Source organism: Rana temporaria, chromosome 1, assembly GCF_905171775.1.
Source record: "Rana temporaria chromosome 1, aRanTem1.1, whole genome shotgun sequence".
NCBI classification, from domain to species: Eukaryota; Metazoa; Chordata; class Amphibia; order Anura; family Ranidae; genus Rana; species Rana temporaria.
In genome coordinates, this window is record NC_053489.1 from 239,510,921 (window position 1) to 239,531,543 (window position 20,623).

General features: G+C 46.9%; 1 protein-coding gene across 6 annotated transcripts in view; it reads left to right on the top strand.

Moving 5' to 3' along the window:
- Positions 1-782: 782 nt before the first annotated feature.
- The window catches only part of EMID1 (EMI domain containing 1), a 197,081-nt gene continuing 177,240 nt past the window's right edge, over positions 783-20,623 (top strand). For 2 of the 6 annotated variants that reach the window (XM_040351942.1, XM_040351941.1), the window contains exon 1: positions 783-1,337. In XM_040351942.1, coding sequence (XP_040207876.1) covers positions 1,177-1,337 — 161 coding nt within the window. In that variant the 5' untranslated portion in view covers positions 783-1,176. The remainder of the gene's footprint in view (positions 1,338-20,623) is intronic. The other 4 variants (XM_040351938.1, XM_040351940.1, XM_040351943.1 and 1 more) reach the window with 3 other exon arrangements.

A 20,623-nucleotide genomic window follows, 5' to 3' on the forward strand; every position in this document is an offset into this window, starting at 1 on the left:
TAAAAAAGTTTTGCCTTCAGTTATACTTTAAAATAAAGTATAACGTAAAAAGAAAGTATAAAAGCATAAAGTTTTGCCTTCAGTTATACTTTAAAATAAAGTATAAAGTAAAAAAGCATAAAAAAGTTTTGCCTTCAGTTATACTTTAAAATAAAGTATAGAGTAAAAAATAAAGTAAAAAAGCATAAACTTTTACATTCCACAAATCTTCACAGTGTGTTATTAGATGCTATTTAGAAACCAAAATAAACTTTTTCCGACAACTGACACGTTCTTTTGAGAGACAAATCCCCGAAGACCCATAATATATGCATAAAACAGAACTGAATAGGGTATGTAATAAATTGCAATTGTCTCATTGTGTGTTCCTTTTTTGGCTATTTAAGTATTTTTTTATTTTTTTTAGGACCCAAATGTTGATTAAAAACAGTTTGCTTCGCAGCAGACTTTACAGTTTGTGAAACAAGCTAATTACAGGGATTGGATTTAACTATACTTAGAGTGAGGCCAGGAAAGAATGGAGAGCTGGAGGGGGGGAGTTAGGGAACAGTGGAGAGGGGGAATAGAGAGGGACAATAGGACGGAGACACGGGATCATCTTAAAGCATACATATAGGATATCGTTCGTTGTAAAGCAGCTGGGAGAGGAAATTGGATTTCGGGAGACAGAAAGAATAAAAAGGAAGACGGCAGCTAGGAAGTGAGTGAAGAGAGGAGGGGAAAAGAAGAGAGAGGGTAGGTAAGAGAAGGAGGAGAGAGCATAGAGGAGAGGGGAGAGGGAAGGGGGGGAGATGCTATCCCAGTGATTTAAAAACCCAATTGTTTGGGATTTCTAAACCGATTGAAGACAAGTAGGCAGAGTCTGAGCAGACTTCTTTTCTCTCTTCTCCCTGCTGCGTGGGGGGCACATTCTGAGAAAGGCAGGAGGTAAGGGGGAGTGAGACTTCTCACTTAGGGGCTGTCTGGAGGCCGGATTTGTCCTTAGTGACTTTGAGGTGGGTTTATCGAGGATCACCAGACACTTTTCCCACTAAGCAATTGGACGCATGCTGTCTGCTACCTGCGATTATGTAGGGGTCACCAGCAGTTAACTTCTAAATATTCCAGACACATCCGCGCCCCTGACATTTCAGGACCTGAAGCTGGTGGATCATCAGAGTGTGCGCTTCCCTCATCATGCTCGTATCGGTGCCCTGCTGGTCCTGTTGGCACGTTCTCCTGTGCCTGCTGTGTGCCCTGCTGGACAAAGGTTGCTGCACGTGGACCCCCGGCACCCAGTACAGATACTCTGCGGCACTGCAAGTCAAAACTAGAGAGTCGCTCACTTCATCCAGAAGGTAACCCAGCAAATCTGCTGTGCTTGCACTTTTCACGCATACATTGCTGTTTGACTTTGAATCAGTGTTCATGCAGACTGCAGCTTTCTGAGAAGACGTGTGAGTAAGGCTTCATGTACACGGGACGTTTTGCAACCTCTCCTGAACGATTTAACTTGACAGATAGTAACCGACGCTTAAAAACGTCCGTTTTGCCGCATTTGCAGATGAAAGCATTTTTTTTGCAAATTGGCAAAAATAAAAACTGCCTGTAAACAAAACGTGGATAAACGCGAGTTATCGCGTTTATAAGCTGTTACGGGCATTTGGTGTGTCAACATCCGTCCTAAACGCAGTTTTTTGCTTTCCAAAAAATGCTTCTAAACTCAACTGCCTGAAAACAACTGTGTACATGTACTGATAACAGGGGCAGCTGAAAAAAAACGCCCAACTGCTCCTAAACGTCTGTTTACCAGCAGAAGTGTACATGAAGCCTATTTGCAAACTATCGCAGTCGGCTGTGATTGCAAATACGCTGTAAACCTGTCGCAGAGATTTTGCTAGTAGGAGGCAGCCTGGTTTGCGTCTGGGTTGCTAATTGGCTTGAAAAATCTCCCTCACTGTGATAGATAGATAGATAGATAGATAGATAGATAGATAGATAGATAGATAGATAGATAGATAGATAGATAGATAGATAGATATGTATATATATATATATATATATAAAAATATATACCTTTAGATATATATATATATATATATATATATATATATATATATATAAAAATATATACCTTTAGAGATATATATATATATATATATATATATATATATATATATAGATATAAATCTATATATATATATATATATAGATATAGATATATATATATATATATATATATATATATATATATATATATATATATATCTAAAGGTATATATATATATATATATCTATAGATAGATACATACATACATACATACATACATACATATCTATCTATCTATCTATCTATCTATCTAAGAGGAGGAAAGGGAAAAACATTTTTTGGAGCGCAGCCAATCAAGATTCAGCTGTCACTTTTCTACAAAAACATTAAAGTGCAAGCCAAAAGCTGATTTGTTGGGTTGGTCTCAGTTTTCCCTTTCCTCAGTTTTCATAGAATGCAACAATTAAAACTGCTCCATTGAGAAAAAAAACAGTAAAAGCCCATATGCATTTTTTCTGCATGTTTTATATGTTTTCAGTGCATTTCCTGGGTGCCTATTACCCAGCATGTACCTGTGACACTTGGACAGATGACGGAAAAAAAAAACGCACCACAAATGCAACGCAGGTGCGCTATTTTATGCATTTTTGCTGTATTTTCTGTTCCTTTCAACGGAGAGCTGCGTTTTTGATGCGGTTTTGAAAACTGCACCAAGGATGCAGCATGCAGGACTTTTCAAAATGCATTGCACCTACAGCGCCGTGGTGTGAAGAGTCCCATATGGTTTAAAGGGATTGTGTTTCTGTTGCATTCTTGGCACGGTAAAAATGCAGCAAAAACGCATCAGGGAGAAAGCAGAGTTAAGAATAGAAATATAGACGTGTACTCTAGAGATGCAGCTGTTCTTGATTTATTATACATTCTGATGGCGCGATCTTGTGAAGGATGTCAGAAGTGTGATGGGAACTTTGCATAGGTGTGAATGTCTGGAGCATTTCTTTTCATTATCCCTGTGATTTGTGGTTAGGAAAGCGCATTGGGGGGGATTTACTAAAACTGGTGCACAGAGAATCTCTGGTGCAGCTCTGCATAGGAACCAATCAGCTTCCAGATTTTATTGTCAAAGTTTAATTGTACAAGCTGAAGTTAGCAGCTGATTGGTTGCTATGCACAGCTATACCAGATTCTGAGTGCACCAGTTTAAATAAATCCCCACGCTACTGCGATCACAGACATCGCATGTGATACGCACCTGCACCTGCGTTGCCGATCACATGCAATGCCTGTGAAATGTGAGCTTCTGTGGACTTAAATTCGCATCAAAGTCAGACCAAAGTAGTACAGGGACTACTTTCAATTCAGTGCGACTTGAAGTCGCACAGATATGAATTGTTATCATCAGAACTCATAGGTCCCAAGTCGCAGGACAAGTGTGAAAGGGGCCTAACTTGTCAGTGCCGAAAGATGGGATCTGCTATTGCAGACTTAGCTGCTGTTGTCATCTTTGCTTGACTACCAAGGACTAGGGCTGTATTTTCCATAAGGGCCAGTGCCTAGGGCATCGGGGTAGAGAGAGCAGGACCTTGCCTCAACACTTACCCCTTTCACACTATGGCGATTTGAAAGTCGCCCGATTTTACAGTGATTTCACGGGCGAGATTTTTACGCGATTTCATGGAGTAACCCCCATCAATGTCGGCCCAGGTACTACTTTGAAGTTGGTGCGACTTGAAGTCGCACAGATTTGACTGGTACTCATTAGAAATCATGGGGTACGACTCATGCAACTTTGCAGTCCCAAGTCGCAGGACAAATCTCACAAGTGTGAAACGGGCCAACGCTTGTCTTGCGACTTTGAAGTTGCGGTAGTGTGAAAGGGGTCTAAAGGCCCTTTTTACAAAGGTGCCTAAGGCTACGTTTTCCACTAGTGCGACTTGTCATGCGACTTGGGACTGCAAAGTCGCATGACAAGTCGTACCCCATGATTTCCAATGAGTACCGTTCATATCTGTGCGACTTAAAAGTAGTCCCTGCACTACTTTGGTCTGACTTTGATGCGACTTGATGTCCATAGACCTCAAGAATACACAGGCATCAGTGGCGGAACTACCGCCATAGCAACCCACGCGGGCGCTATGGGGCCCGCAGCCGAGTGGGGCCCGGTGAGCAGGGCAAGGAAATGACCGAGTTTTTTTTTTTTTTTTCTCGCTGCCGCCGCCGAGTGTCTAGTGCGGCTCTTTTGTACGGCTTTGCTGAGTGCGGAGGATTTAAAAACAGAGCGCGCCGCGCTGTGATAAATGTCCCGCCCTCCTCCTCCTAGAAGACTAGCTCGTGTGATAGAGCCAGTGTGCTGTCTGTCACACAAGCTGGTCTAGAGGAGGAGGAGGGCGGGACATGTATCAGCGCGCCAGTGGGGGAGCATCGTGACAGACAGATGACCGCCGTGAGACGTGAGTCACTAAACAGGCTAAGTGAGGGGGACCTGATGTTTTTTTGATGATAATTGGGGGGGGGGGGGGGGGCTTGGCTTGCAATGGTGATGCCACCTACTGTCTCCTGTCATCATCATGCTTCTCGTCATCCCCCTGTTCCTGGCATCTCAGTGGGATGCCAGGAACAGGGGGATGACGAGGAGCACGATGATCCCACCATCCTACCTCTGAGGCCTTTCATAAATTTTATCACCCCTGTCATCTCCATCCTCCCCGTCACCTCCCTACCACCCACCCCTGTCATCTCCATCCTCCCTACCACCCACCCCTGTCATCTCCATCCTCCCTACCACCCACCCGTCATCTCCATCCTCCCCGTCACCTCCCTACCACCCACCCCTGTCCCCTGTCATCTCCATCCTCCCCGTCAGCTCCCTACCACCCACCCCTGTCATCTCCATCCTCCCCAGCACCCACCCCTGTCATCTCCATCCTCCCCAGTCATCTCCCTACCACCCACCCCTGTCATCTCCATCCTCCCCGTCACCTCCCTACCACCCACCCCTGTCATCTCCATCCTCCCTACCACCCACCCCTGTCATCTCCATCCTCCCTACCACCCACCCCTGTCATCTCCATCCCCCCCGTCACCTCCCTACCACCCACCCCTGTCCCCTGTCATCTCCATCCTCCCCGTCACCTCCCTACCACCCACCCCTGTCATCTCCATCCTCCCTACCACCCACCCCTGTCATCTCCATCCTCCCTGTCACCTCCCTACCACCCACCCCTGTCATCTCCATCCTCCCTACCACCCACCCCTGTCATCTCCATCCTCCCTACCACCCACCCCTGTCATCTCCATCCTCCCTACCACCCACCCGTCATCTCCATCCTCCCCGTCACCTCCCTACCACCCACCCCTGTCCCCTGTCATCTCCATCCTCCCCGTCACCTCCCTACCACCCACCCCTGTCATCTCCATCCTCCCCACCACCCACCCCTGTCATCTCCATCCTCCCCGTCACCTCCCTACCACCCACCCCTGTCATCTCCATCCTCCCCGTCACCTCCCTACCACCCACCCCTGTCATCTCCATCCTCCCTACCACCCACCCCTATCATCTCCATCCTCCCTACCACCCACCCCTGTCATCTCCATCCCCCCGTCACCTCCCTACCACCCACCCCTGTCCCCTGTCATCTCCATCCTCCCCGTCACCTCCCTACCACCCACCCCTGTCATCTCCATTCTCCCTACCACCCACCCCTGTCATCTCCATCCTCCCTGTCACCTCCCTACCACCCACCCCTGTCATCTCCATCCTCCCTACCACCCACCCCTGTCATCTCCATCCTCCCTACCACCCACCCCTGTCATCTCCATCCTCCCTACCACCCACCCGTCATCTCCATCCTCCCCGTCACCTCCCTACCACCCACCCCTGTCCCCTGTCATCTCCATCCTCCCCGTCACCTCCCTACCACCCACCCCTGTCATCTCCATCCTCCCCACCACCCACCCCTGTCATCTCCATCCTCCCCGTCACCTCCCTACCACCCACCCCTGTCATCTCCATCCTCCCCACCACCCACCCCTGTCATCTCCATCCTCCCCGTCACCTCCCTACCACCCACCCCTGTCAACTCCATCCTCCCTACCACCCACCCCTGTCATCTCCATCCTCCCTGTCACCTCCCTACCACCCACCCCTGTCAGCTTCCTACCACCCACCCCTGTCATCTCCATCCTCCCTGTCAGCTTCCTACCACCCACCCCTGTCATCTCCATCCTCCCTGTCTTCTTCCTGCTACCCACCCTTGTCCGCTTCCTACCACCCACCCTTGTCAGCTTCCTTCCACCCACACTTGTCAGCTCCCTACCACCCACCCCTGTCATCTCCATCCTCCCTGTCAGCTTCCTACCACCCACCCCTGTCATCTCCATCCTCCCTGTCTTCTTCCTGCCACCCACCCTTGTCAGCTTCCTACCACCCACACTTGTCAGCTCCCTACCACCCACCCCTGTCATCTTCCTACCACCCCCTGTAATCTTCATACCACCCCACCCCCTTAAATTTACTGGTGCACATTACATATGATGGATGCAGGGACATTTTCTTTGGGGGGGGGGGAGGACGCACGTAGCTGGTCTTGCCTAGGGCTCCAAATTGCCTAGCACCGGCCCTGCCTGCACTGAGGGGCAAATTTCCGCCAGCCCGCTCCACTCCCCGCTGCACTGTGAGACAAATTGTTGCCAGCCCGTTCTGCCCGCTCCACTGTGAGGCAAATTAACGCCCACCCGCCAGCCAGCCCGCTCCACCTGTTCTGCCAGCACGCTCCATTCACCTGGGCGTTGCGGGCAGAACAGGAGAACAGTCAGCGGGTGAGCGGGCTTGCTTGCCAATCAGCGGGCGGGGGAGAAGAGAGATGACATCATCTGCATCATTGCAGTTCTGTCCCCACTGTGCGGGCAGCAGAGAGATTACATTATCTCTCTGCTGCCTGCCTTTACTCTGAGACACAGCAAGTGGCAATCCGCAATGTGTGGCAGGTGATGTGGCAAGTGACAATCTGCTACGTGTGGCAGGTGACGTTGTGGCAAGTGACAATGTTTGACTCGTGGCAAGTGACAATCTGCATTGTGTGGCAAGTGACACCCTGCATCTGGTGACGCGGCAAGTGACAATCCGCATCTGAAGGCAGGCTCCTACTGATTCTGCAATATGGTGAGTTGAACTATTTTATATAACAATGTAATAATAGAAATTATGCACTTCAAGCATTTTTATTATTATTATTTTTTTTTACTAGTAATGGCAGTGATCTGTTTTTTTTTTGTGAGACTGCGACATTGCGGTGGACAGGTCGGAAACTTTTGACACATTTTTGGGACCATTCACATTTATACAGCGATCTGTGCTATTAAAATGCACTGATTAATGTGTAAATGTCACTGTCAGGGAAGGGATTAAATGTGTTCCCTGGGAGGTGTTTCTAACTGGGGGGGGGGGGGGTGGGACTGACTGGAGGAGGAGAGAGATCTCTGTTCCTAATCACTAGGATAGAGCCATGACAGGTCCTCTTTATACTCCTACATACATGTATAGAGCCATGACAGGTCCTCATTCTACTTCTATATACATGTATAGAGCTATGACAGGTCCTCTTTATACTCCTATATACATGTATAGAGCCATGACAGGTCCTCTTTATACTCCTATATACATGTATAGAGCCATGACAGGTCCTCTTTATACTCCTATATACATGTATAGAGCCATGACAGGTCCTCATTCTACTTCTATATACATGTATAGAGCTGTGACAGGTCCTCTTTAGTTATAATGATATCAAATAAAGGATGTGGGGCATTTTGGTGGGCGTGATTTTTTTTTTCGGGGGGGGCGGGCCATACAACATTTTACCTAGCCTTAAGGCCCTTTCACACTGATCACTTTTTGATGCATTCTGGTGTTTAAAAAGCAGAACAAAAAAGCCTCCCTCTAAAATCCCATGGAACTCTTCACACCAATGCGTTGTGGGTGTTGTGCTTTTTTAAAAGTCGTACATGCTGTGTAGGTGTAAAAAACGCACCAAAAACTCACCTCTCCATTGAAATGAATAGGAATCGCATCATAAACACACAGTGCTTTTTGTTTTTTTTTAACAGTTTTACACGTGCATGCTGGTAGTGAGAAATCCAGAAGATGCATAAAAAATGCATTGAAGAGCTGCTGCCTGTTTACTTCCTGGATTTAAACAGACACACAGAGGCACACCTCCAGCTCTGCAGCTCTCATTGGCCCTTGTATGACTCATCCCCTCTCCCTTCCTGGAAAACTCTCATGAGAGCGAGAGAGCTGTGCATGATGTTATAAGCCTAGGCTTTTTTCCAGACAAGAAACAGGAAGGCTGTATAGTGGCAGAAAAAAATATTTTACTATCCAAAGTTAAACCAACAAAGGTAGAAGGTTTAATAGCTGGAAAGATGAAAAAATTACTGAAGTTCCACTTTAAGCAATGATGATAAGCAGCAATGCCTCATGAAAATTACATACTGATTACTGCTCCCTGAGCCCACCCACTTGTGTGACAATAGCGAATTAATATTTGCTATTGTCTTCCTGCTTCTCCTCCCAGCCAATCAGGAAGTGGGTCTTGTAACCCGATTGGCCGAGAGGAGAAGCGATCGTATTGGCCAGCTGGGAGCAGAAGCAGGGGGAAGCCACCAAGGAGTAGACGCAGGGGGAAGCCGCCGAAGCGGCCTGCTACCTGGATGGGGCTGGTGGGTGGACGGGCAAGCAATGGGGGGGTGGGGGTTTGATCGTTCGACCAACACAGGGAGGGTGGGTTGGTTTGTTTGCTGCCCACCCCAAAAAATAAAGCACCCGCCACCACTGCTTCTAAAGGAGTTTAGCATTTTGCCTGTAGAAGCAGCTGTTTTCCATTGTGTCCATGCACATTAGGACAATTAGAGGCATATTTTAAGCTCTCTTAATAACGTGCATGCGCACGAAACAGGTCAGGAGGGGCCTACGTGCTGACGTCACGCCACCGCGTCCATGTTCTCGGAGCGGCGTCCGCTACTTTTTGGAAGCAAGTATCCATGCTGCCCATGTGATAAACTGAAGATGACTGACCAATGATCATTTATTGAAGCCTGTGTATGTCTCATTTCTGAAATCCTTCTATTTAATACGGTGCCAAGTAGTGATCCTGTGTAGGAGACTAGGACAAAGGCCTTGGCTGGGCTAAAGCCACAAGCGCATATGAACCCTTGTAGTGAGGGATCAATTGGAGCTGGAAAGGGAGCCAATCAGCTGTTGGTGGAGGCACTGAGGTTTTAATGATCACTATGGTGGGTGGATGGTGTTGAAGGAACTCAGGACTACATATTACATCACGTGTGGACTGTTTTCAATCCAATTCATGGTAACATAGGGCCAGATTCACCAAAGAGATACGACGGCGTTTCTCCTGATACGCCGTCGTATCTCTGTTTCTATCTATGCGACTGATTCATAGAATCAGTTACGCATAGATATCCCTAAGATCCGACAGGTGTAATTGTTTTACACTGTCGGATCTTAGGATGCAATACCGCGGCCGCCGCTGGAGGGAGTTTGCGTCGTAAACCAGCGTCGGGTATGCAAATTAGGAGTTACGGCGATTCCCGACCGATTTTCGCGTTCGCTACGTCGCCGCTAGTCTAGTTTCCCGTCGCAAAGTTAGTCGGTTTTTTATGTGCCTTAACTTTACGCAGCAATCGTATTGCTGTATAAAGTATGGCCGTCGTTCCCGCGCCGAAATTTAAAAAATAACGTCGTTTGCGTAAGCCGTCCGGGAATACGGAATTACGCTACGCGCGTCGCCGTTCGAAAAAATGACGTCACGGCGCGCAAAGCACGGCGGGAGTTAAGAAACGGAGCATGCGCAGTAGGTCCGGCGCGGGAGCGCGCCTAATTTAAATGGCACACGCCCATTTAAATTGGCCCGCCTTGCGCCGGAGGCCGCCGGCGTAGGATTTCATCGCAAGTGCTTGGTGAATCAGGCACTTGCGATGAAAAGTTGCAGCGGTGTAACGTATCTACGATACATTACGCCGCCGCACTTCTACGTGAATCTGGCCCCCAGTTAGTCAGGTTGAAAAAAGACACAAGTCCATCTAGTTCAACCATAAAAATAATAATAATAATAATAATAATAATAATAAATAAAAAAATAAAAAAATAATAATAATAATAAAAAAAAAAAATTCACTTTTATTGGTTTAATATGTTTGATTGGCGCAACCTATATATTTTTTTATATTTTAAGCTCTGTTTCTAGAGTAAGGGGAAAAAAAACCTTCTGGTTGGAGTTTTTGAGAGCAGTTTTATGGCAGAAAAAAAAAAAAACATTAAAAGCTCCTAAATGCTCCTAAGTACCTGTACAAAAGCGTTTTCTGCCAAAATAACTTTTGATGCCCAGTGGGCATGGACCTTAAAAATGCACTGGACTGCATCTGGTGTGATCCAGCCCCTACTTTTGAACTTTTGGTGTGTTTTTATCAGTTTTATCAAGAAGCAACCAAATTCCTTTAGGATTTCAAAGTATTAAGTATTTTTTTGGTGTTTAAGGGGGTTGTAAAGGTTCGTTTTTTATTTTCTAAATAGGTTCCTTTAACCACTTAAGCCCCGGACCATTATGCAGCTAAAGGACCAGGCCCCTTTTTGCGATTCGGCACTGCATCGCTTTACCTGACAATTGCGCGGTCGTGCGACGTGGCTCCCAAACAAAATTTATGTCCTTTTTTCCCCACAAATAGAGCTTTCTTTTGGTGGTATTTGATCACCTCTGCAGTTTTTATTTTTTGCACTATTAGCAAAAATAGAGTGACAGTTTTGAAAAACATTTAATATTTTTAACTTTTTTGCTATAATTAATATCCCCCAAAAATATATATAAAAATTTATTTTTTTCCTCAGTTTAGGCCAATACGTATTCTTCTACATATTTTTGGTAAAAGAAATCGCAATAAGCGTTTATTGATTGGTTTACGCAAATGTTATAACATCTACAAAATAGGGGATAGTTTTATGGCATTTTTAATAATAATTTATTTTTTACTAGTAATGGCGGCGATCAGCGATTTTTATTGTGACTGCGACATTATGGCGGACACATCGGACACTTTTGACACTATTTTGGGACCATTGTAATTTTTACAGCAAAGTGTGAAAATGTCACTGGCGGTGAAGGGGTTAACCTGTAGGGGGCGCTAAAGGGGTTAAGTGTTCCCTAATGTGTGTTTCTTACTGTAGGGGGGCGTGGCTGGGCATGTGACGTCACTGATCCCTATGACAGGGAACAGACGATCAGTGACAGGCTCACTAGGAAGCACGGGGAGAGGTTTGTTTACACTTACATTTCTCCGTTCTTCAGCTCTGTGACCCGATCGCGGGACACCGGTGGTGATCAGGTCCGCAGGGCCTGCGGGCGCGGTCACAGAGCACAGGACCAGGTTGGGAGCACGCTGCCGATGTATTTAGTCGTGCATCGGTCCTTAACTGGTTAAGCTAGTGCATTGTTGGTTCACTTACCTTTTCCTTCGATTTCCCTTCTAAATTTTTTTTTTCTTTGTCTGAATTTCTCACTTCCTGTTTCTCCTCAGTAAGCTTGCCCCCATCATCTGGCTGGGGGTTAGTCAGCCAGAACAGCTTACTGAGGAAGAACAGGAAGTGAGAAATTCAAAGAAAAAAAACATTCAGGGGTATATTCACGTAGAATGGCATATGTTTGTGCGGGCGTAACGTATCCTATTTACGTTACGCCTCTGCTACTTTTACAGGCAAGTGCCGTATTCTCAAAAGAAAGTTGCGGCGGCGTAGCGCAAATAGGCCGGCGTAAGCCCGCCTAATTCAAATTGTGAAGAGGTGGGCGTGTGTTATGTAAATTAACCATGACCTGACGTGATTGACGTTTTTCACGAACGGCGCATGCGCCGTCCGTGGAATTTCCCAGTGTGCATTGCTCCAAAGTACGCCGCAAGGACGTATTGGTTTCCAACCCCATTCACGGACAACTTACGCAAAAGACGTAAATTTTTCAAATTTCGTTGCGGGAACGACGGCCATACTTAACATTGGTACGCCGCATATACGCCTCATATAGCAGGGGTAACTTTACGCCGGGAAAAGCCTAACGTAAACAGCGTAACTGTACTGCGTCGACCGGGCGTACTTTCGTGAATTTGCGTATCTAGCTGATTTACATATTTCTAGGCGTAAATCAGCGTACACGCCCCTAGCGGCCAGCGTAAATATGCAGTTAAGATCCTACGGCGTAAGAGACTTACGCCGGTCGGATCTAATAGAAATCTATGCGTAACTGATTCTATGAATCAGGCGCATAGATACGACCGGCCAGACTCAGAGATACAACGGCGTATCTGGAGATACGCCGTCGTATCTCCTTTGTGAATCTACCCCTCAGAAGGGAAATTGAAGGAAAAGGTGAACCAACAATGCACTAGCTTAAAGGAACATATTTAGAAAATAAAAGACAAACCTTTACAACCCCTTTAATATAGTGGAAAGGGATTTGAACACTTGTGAGTTTTTTGTTGTTGTTGTTGGTGCCCCCCATTAAGGAGATTCACCCTCTCTATTTGTCCTGTTTATCTTTATCATGGAGAGTGAAATAAAATTCAAAATTTTGGGTTGTCACCAAAACAGGAGTGGAGGGGAAATCTTCCAATGAGGACACTTGTTCTGGTGATGACCAGGGATTTCCCTCACTTTGGAGGGACTTCCTCTCACTTCCCGTGGGGGGCATGGGACAGGAAGTGAAGGGAATTCTCTCCAATGTGACACAGTTGGCAAAAAACTTACCTTACCCTATCAAAAATGAAAAAAATAGTTTTTCCTTTAATTCTACTATAAGTTCAGGTTGAGACTACAACATACAGACTGGAACGGGAATCGCTGTCATTGATGAATTCACTCTTCAGATTGTATTTAATTGTTTTGCCATGAAAAAAATGTGTTTCTGCTTGCCCACCCCTCTGGCTGCAGATGTAGTTATATTTTAAGGTTATTTTAGGATTAAGGAATGGTAATACGTTCAGGCAAGATAGGGCCCCTTGTAGCTGATGCTTTGTTGTAACCCTTGCACTGCCAGAGACCATCTGTATTTAGGGTGACCACATTTCCAAGCTGCCATTCAGGGACACCCCCCCCCCCCCATTTTTTTTGCAGATTTTGGGGGCAGGGGCGTATGAAATCAGCGGCCCATGCGCAAGATCAAAAGTGGGCCCTAGGCATCAAGAAGAACAACTGAGTGGTCAGGGGGGGGGGGGCACAGAGTAGTCAGAGGGGCAGTGCGATGGACAGGGGGACCGTGGGATGGACAGGGGGACCGTGGGATGGACAGGGGGACCGTGGGATGGATAGAGGCATACCTCCCAACTTTCTGAGATGGGAATGAGGGACACCTATTAGCAAAAATATGTAGGAGAATTATAAACAAAAATAAAAATGGTTAAACCCACAGGTGCTTTTTTACCACTACTATTCTTTTATATTGGCTCCTTGAGGGACAAACAAAGAGGAAAGAGGGACAGAGGGACAATGCCCTAAATGAGGGACAGTTCCTTCAAATCAGGAACAGTACAGGAGGGGGGGACTGAAGAACAGCACAGGTGGGACCAGAGGACAGCACAGGAGGGGGGGGCTGAAGAACAGCACAGGTGGGACCAGAGGACAGCACAGGAGGGGGGGGGGGACTGAAGAACAGCACAGGTGGGACCAGAGGACAGCAGGGGGTTGGAGAATGGGGGGTGAGGTGGGAGAGAGCAGAGAAGTTACTGGGGAAGATCAGCCAGGAGAGTGTTGAGGGACCTGTGGGCAGCAGAAGGAAACTGGATAAGAGGGGTGGCATATAGAGAAACTGATGCCCCCCCCCCCATGTTCTTCTTGCAGCCACTGAATGCCCGCTTTTCCTCCTTTACCTCCTGCAGGCATTCAGTGGCTGCAAGAAGAACATGGAGGGCATCAGTTCCTCTATATGCCACCCCTCCTATTCAGGTTTAGAGGGAAGCTGCATGGACCATCCTGGAGTATGAGGCTGGGTTGCAATGGCGCCCCCTGTAGTTACACCGCTGCAGTGGAGTAACTAAAACATTTCTGGCAGTTTGAAGGAGCAATGAATGGAATGCTGGCAGGACTCTGAGGTTGTGATAGTCGCTGATGAGCCACTCCTGAGAGGATTGCTTGGTATACAGAGGGGGTAACAAGACTAGAAGGTGAAAAGGTGGCAGAACATGAAAGGCTGAGGGTGAAGGAGGAGGGGGGGGGGCTGCTGCAGGGAGAGGCAAACAAGTAGTGGGAGAGAAGAGACAGGGAGCAGCCGGACAGGACTGGGTGTGAGGAGTTATCATGTGTGCAGGAAACATCTTCAGCTCTGAGGAGTTCATGCTGGGACCTGTAGTTCTTCACTTTTGGGGGGGGGGGGGGAGTCACACCCCCAAAAGTGAAGGATTACAAGTCCCAGCATGAACCCTGCCCTGATATCTAAGGAAGTTTCCTCCTTCCATCCAGGGTGTCATGTGTCAGTGTCTCTCCTGCCGACCCTTATCTGGAGCAAGCCTCTGAGTGTACTGTGCAGAGTGCAGACACACACTCCAGTGTCTTACTGAACTCTGACTGCTGAGGGAGAGCCGACAGGATTATAACACCGATGGATCTTCAATGCTGGTCAGTGCTTTGTAATTTTACTTGCCTTAGTTTGTACCATCTCTCATCTGTACACTGCAGTCTGTCTCAGAGTCTGATGTTTCTTCTGGCTGCCTGGCTGGACTCCAGAGCATACACGAGGAGGTGGGTGGAGCTGAACAGAAGGCGCGGAGGAGGAAGTTAAACTCTCATCTGCTGCTATAGGTCTCTCCCTCTCTCCTGCTCTGACGTCACTGGTTGCTACACGCCAAGCGGGAGGCAGGAGGTAGCAACCAGTTTGGGCACTGAGCCAGCGGTGGAAATAAAGTAAAAAGGGGTCTCACTCTCTGTCAGCTAGGGGTCCACCACAGGCTGAGACAGAGAGGATGTATGCAAAGGCTATTTTAGGGGGCATTAGATCGGCCCAGGCCAATTCCGGGACTCTGTATTGTCCCGTAATGAGGGTGTCCGGGACACGGGACACAAGTATTAATTAAGGGACAGTCCCGGGCAATCCGGGACACGTGGTCACCCTATCTGTATTGTGGCACAGACAGATCTTGGCTGCTGACATGGGAAGAAGCCCCCTCTGCTTGTAGAGCTAGATTTTAGGGGGTCATCCAGGGTTGACATTCTAATAAGCTTTTATAGAAGAGACCATTATACCATTTACAATTCGCATTGTGAAATGAGCCGCTACTTTTTATTCCAGAACCCCCGCCCCCCCCCCCCCCCCATTTAACAGCAAAGTGTGAATTTAACTGCCTGTGGGAATGCAATGCATTGTCCATTGTGGAGCGAATCAGAATTGCTGGCTGGATATTTGTGACTCGAGGATGTTGAAGCAGGAACACTAACAATTTATATGAGAAAAATCAACAGAGGAAAAGCAGAGATAAACAAAATGTCAACAGAGCTGGCCTTTGAGAATGCAGCGTCGTGCACCTCCAGCTTTTCCCTTATACATCACTTTTTTATTGCATTTGCTGAACTTTTTTTTTGTAGATGTCGTACTGAACAAATTTACCTTCTGGTACTTTGCACCACAAAGCATATAATGAAAGGAAATCTGTCACAAAGTGTGAGAAGCGCTGGATGGAAGCTTCTGTTCAGTAACTCCCGCTCAGCAGATCAGGGCAGTGAAGTTGAATCTATACAGATTTATGGCAAGTGCCATCAGTGCAAAGAGGTACATACTGGTATGGGGCTCATATACTGGAACTGCACCACAGTATATGAGTGCTACACAACAGTATATACCTTTTTGCATTTTTTTTTTATGTCCCATAGGATATAAATCGGTGTGATAGCAGCCACAATAGTTTAATTGCCCATAGTGTGGGAGTTTTACTAAACCCAGGACCCTGCATTCACTATATCTGGCCTCCCACAGTACACAGAACATGGAAATGCAATCATTTTAGTAAATATAAACTGCTAAATACATTTTCTTGTCAGCAGTATATTTCAGCCTTGTGACTGCTATCAGTGCCTGGTTAAAGCTTGTAGGTGGAGTTTTCATTCTGCGCTGAGCTGTCCTATCAGGATGCAGGACCCCTGACCCTCTGGACAGTGCTGATTGGCCCTGTGGTGATCACATTCACCCGCCTAAGGAAAAAAAATACACACCAAACTGAGCATATGCAGCCTGACTCCAAAGGCTCTGTCTTATTCTGACATTCTGGAGTCAGTGCAGTGTTGCAAACCTACCAGATTGAAATTTACTGGCACAACACCAGATATTTACTGACGTTTTTACTGGCATTTCACAAAAGTTACTAAATTACATTTTTAGGTACAAATTTCAGTATTTATGCTACAGACAAGTACGCTAGGCAAATAGCAATGTGATTTATAGTAGATATTAAAGCGGAGTTTCACCCAAATAACATGTATATAAGATCATATTCTTTATACTTCCAACATGTACAGCATGCCCTTTTTTTTTTTTTTTTGGCTGTACATACCTTATTATGGGTATTTTTCAACCGGCTTCCGGGTACTCACCCCCCAGCGGACAAGGCCCCCCCCCCTATTGCGTACGCAGGTCACGAGTCACGGAGTTTCCGAAAGTAGCCGAACTGTGAGTCAGCTCTACACGGCACCTGCGCACCGACTAGGAGCCGTGTAGAGCTGACTGCGCAGGCGCCATATAGAGCTGACTCGCAGTTCGGCTACTTTCGGAAACTCCGTGACTCTGTGCGCCTACGCAATAGGGGGGGGGGCCTTATGCGCTGGGCGGAACTTTTTTCTCAAGGACGTCAATCATCTGGGCGAAGTCCCAGATGACATTGCGGCACAGCATAGAAACGCCTACTCCCGCGGGAGTGAGTACACGGAAGCCAGGTGGAAAATAGCCATAATAAGGTATGTACAGCCAAAAAAAAAAAGGGCATACTGTACATGTTGGAAGTATAAAGAATATGATCTTATATACATGTTATTTGGGTGAACCTCCGCTTTAAGGTAAAAAAACATATTTTTGTTATTTTCGATATAATAAGGGCAAATTATTTAGTCACATTACCCCCTGCCTCCATCCCACTCTGCCACCAAAACCCCCTTCTTTCACCCCCTCTGCGGTGCCACAATCTTCCCCTGCCTCCAATCTCCCCCTGTCTCCAATCTCCCCCTTCCTCCAATTTCCCCCAGGCCCCCTGCCTCCAATCTCCCCCTGCCTCCAATTTCCCCCAGGCCCCTTGCCTCCAATCACCCCCTGCCTCCAATCACCCTCTGCCTCCATACCACTCTGCGGTGCCACCAACAACCCCTGTCTCCATCCCTACCCTCTGTGATGCCACCATTCCCCTCTGCGGTGCCACCAACACCCCCTGCCTCCAATCACCCCCTGCCACTAACACCCCCTGGCTCCATCCCCCTCTGCGGTGCCACCAACAACCCCTGTCTCCATCCCCCACCCTCTGCAGTGCTACCATCCCCCTGTGTGGTGCCTGCAATCACCCCCTGCCTCCAATTACCCCCTGCCACTAACACCTCCTGCCACTAACACCCCCTGCCTCCAATCTCCACCTGCCTCCATTGCCCCCTGCCTCCATCCCCCTCTGCGGTGCCACCGCAGCCACCATTACCCCCTGCCTCTAATCACCCCCTGCCTCCAATCTCCATGCGCAGTTCCAAGCCGAACCAATCTCGGCTTTTTTTACTGGCACATTCCCGCAACCACGGACATTTAAAAACGGGGGAAAAAAGTGTCAGTTTTTAATGACTGTCCGTAAAAATATGGACGGTTGGCAACACTGAGTCAGTGGAAGAAGAGAAGGATCTGTGCATAGCAGCCTTTTTCCACAATGCAGAGGCATAGCTCCCAACTGTCCCTGATTTGCAACAATGTCCCTCATTCCTCCTCATCTGTCCCTCATTTTGATCTGATCCATATAGCTGTATATAAAATGCACTTTTTATCTATCAAAAAGTGTTTTCCAGCGCTAAATCTTTCATTTGATTTCTAAATTGCTGCATTTGTAAATTCCAGAAGCCAATATAAGGCCGATATAAAGCCAATCTTGTTTTTTTGTACAATTCTTCTTTAAGGGGGCATGGAAAGGGTGTGTCCTATGCCTGCATACTTTTGCTGATAGGTGTCCCTCATTCCCATCTCAAAAAGTTGGGAGGTATGCAAGAGGATTAACCCCTTAGGTTCCACAGTGGGTATAACAAGCATGCTTTACTGTTTTTAAAGACTGATTTTACTGTTGTGGGTTTAGTGCCATCAGTGTCACAAAACTAGTTTTCAGCCCAGTATCTTGGAAGCGCCCCCTAGCTGACGGTCGTAGCCATGCAATGCAGACAGAACCTTGCAAAAAAACAAGATATCCATTCCAATGTTTGCTGCATCCTACATATGCTGCTCTCTCTGTATACAATGATGGGCTCTAGACCAATGTTTCTTAACCTTTTTTCCGTCAAGGCACCCTTTAAAATTATGCACAATCTCAAGGCACCCTGTTCTAAAATATAAAAAAGCTGACCTAATAGTTTTACATATCGCAGCAACATAATCCACAAACAAAGGTCACCCAACATTAGAGGTGATTTATTCTTCCAAAGCAAATACACTTTTGCACACTGGTACTGACTAGTATTCCAATGTTTCTCTTCTCCCTGAGTTTCCCTTCCTCCTTTAGCTAATGTGATTCCAGTGCTGACAGAGATGGGCAGGGAAGGGGCAAACAAGGATGCTGTGCAGACTCCCTACATCCTCCTTAACAACCAATGATGTCAATGGTTGTTAGGATGCCAGTGGCTAGATGGTTGTAATGATGCTAAGTGAAAACTTGTGGCTTTGTGTAACTAAATGGCAGGCTTGAGCCACCAGTTGGTTTGTAAACAATTTTTGGGCAATTTTTAGGCATTTTGTCAAGGCTTCCCTGAAGAAACCTAAAGGTACCATGGTTGAAAAAGGCTGCTCTAGACTATCTGCCTGTACAACTCCCCAAGTGCCCAGAGCGCTCTTTCATGCAGGGCTGTGCGCATAAAAGCAGAACTAAAACCATCAATTTAACAGTTTGCCAAAACGATTCCATTCAAGGCATGCCATGAATGATAACTGTCACGTTGCTTTGTTTTCAAGCCATCAAATGGCTGGTGTCATAACTGATCACATGTGCAGCACCATGGCAGTTGAAGATCAAACAGAAGCAGCTTTCTTAGCTGTAAATGATAGGAGGGTTTAGCTCCGCTTTAACCACTTGCCGCCTTGCTCCTGCAGATATAATGCCATATACATAATTGAGCCTGTGGCGGTTTAGGAGTGCGCTGCATGCCAATTGGGTCACGCTTCTGTGACGGACACAGCAGATCACTGTTCCCGATAACCAGTAACCGGTTATCATGTGTTTGCTATGATTGGTCAATCACATGATAACAATGTAAACAACCTGTCATGAATGCTTTACAGTTCAGTAAGATCACAAACAACTGTGACAATGATCATTCACGGCATGGCCTTGGATATAACGGATTTGAGGGACTGAACAAATGAGTTTAGTTCTGCTTTAAAAGAAGTATGGGTTTCCTTTTTTTACCTAATAATCCTTGTCCTCACAGGACCCTTTCTATTAAAATGGAGGCATTTAGGTGTGGGAGGGGCAGGGTTACAGTCTGTCTTGGGGTGATATCACGACAATATTGTCAGGACCCTCCCCCCTTCTGTTGGCTGAAGGGTGTCAGCACACTCACAAGCAGACAACTCTTCTCTCTCTCTCTCCTCTCCAGCTCGATCTCACTGGTCTTCTCTGTGAGTCCTCAAGCAGACAGACAAGCAGGCAGCAATAGCTGTTTTCACTGTGACATCACATTGCCATAATGCTCATTTCAGATTCCTGCTTGAGTGTGTGTCACTGCCTGCTGATAAAGTGTGGCCACATTTCCAAGTGAAGGAGGAACAGAAAATGGGGGTAGATCATTTTAGTTTTAAACCCCCCCCACTAAATATTCAAAGACCAGACCGTTATTCTGTCCTCACAAAAAAGTCAAATGTGGCTACAGCAGCAACAAGAGGACTGAGGAAAGCTAGAAAAGCTATGCCAGGCTGGAGGCTGAATATGCTCATTGACTGGACTATCCCACATTTTTCCTTTGACATGGCTCCAGGTTAGGGCTCATGACCTAACTGAATGACTGAAGCCCACGGTTCATGGGGGCCCAGGCCACTTGGTGTGTGACATACTGAGGGGGAGCTATACTCACATCACCAAGAGGCAACCACTTCCCCCAACTACCACCAGATCTGGCTTACACTTCCACATGACCTAACTGAACACCTGAGGCCTATGGTACATGGGGGCCCAGGCCACTTGGTGTGTGAATTACTGAGGGGGAGCTATACTCACATCACCAAGAGGCAACCACTTCTCCCAACTACCACCAGATCAGGCTTACACTTCCACATTACCTAACTGAACACTATGGTACATGGGGCCCCAGGCCACTTGATGTGTGACATC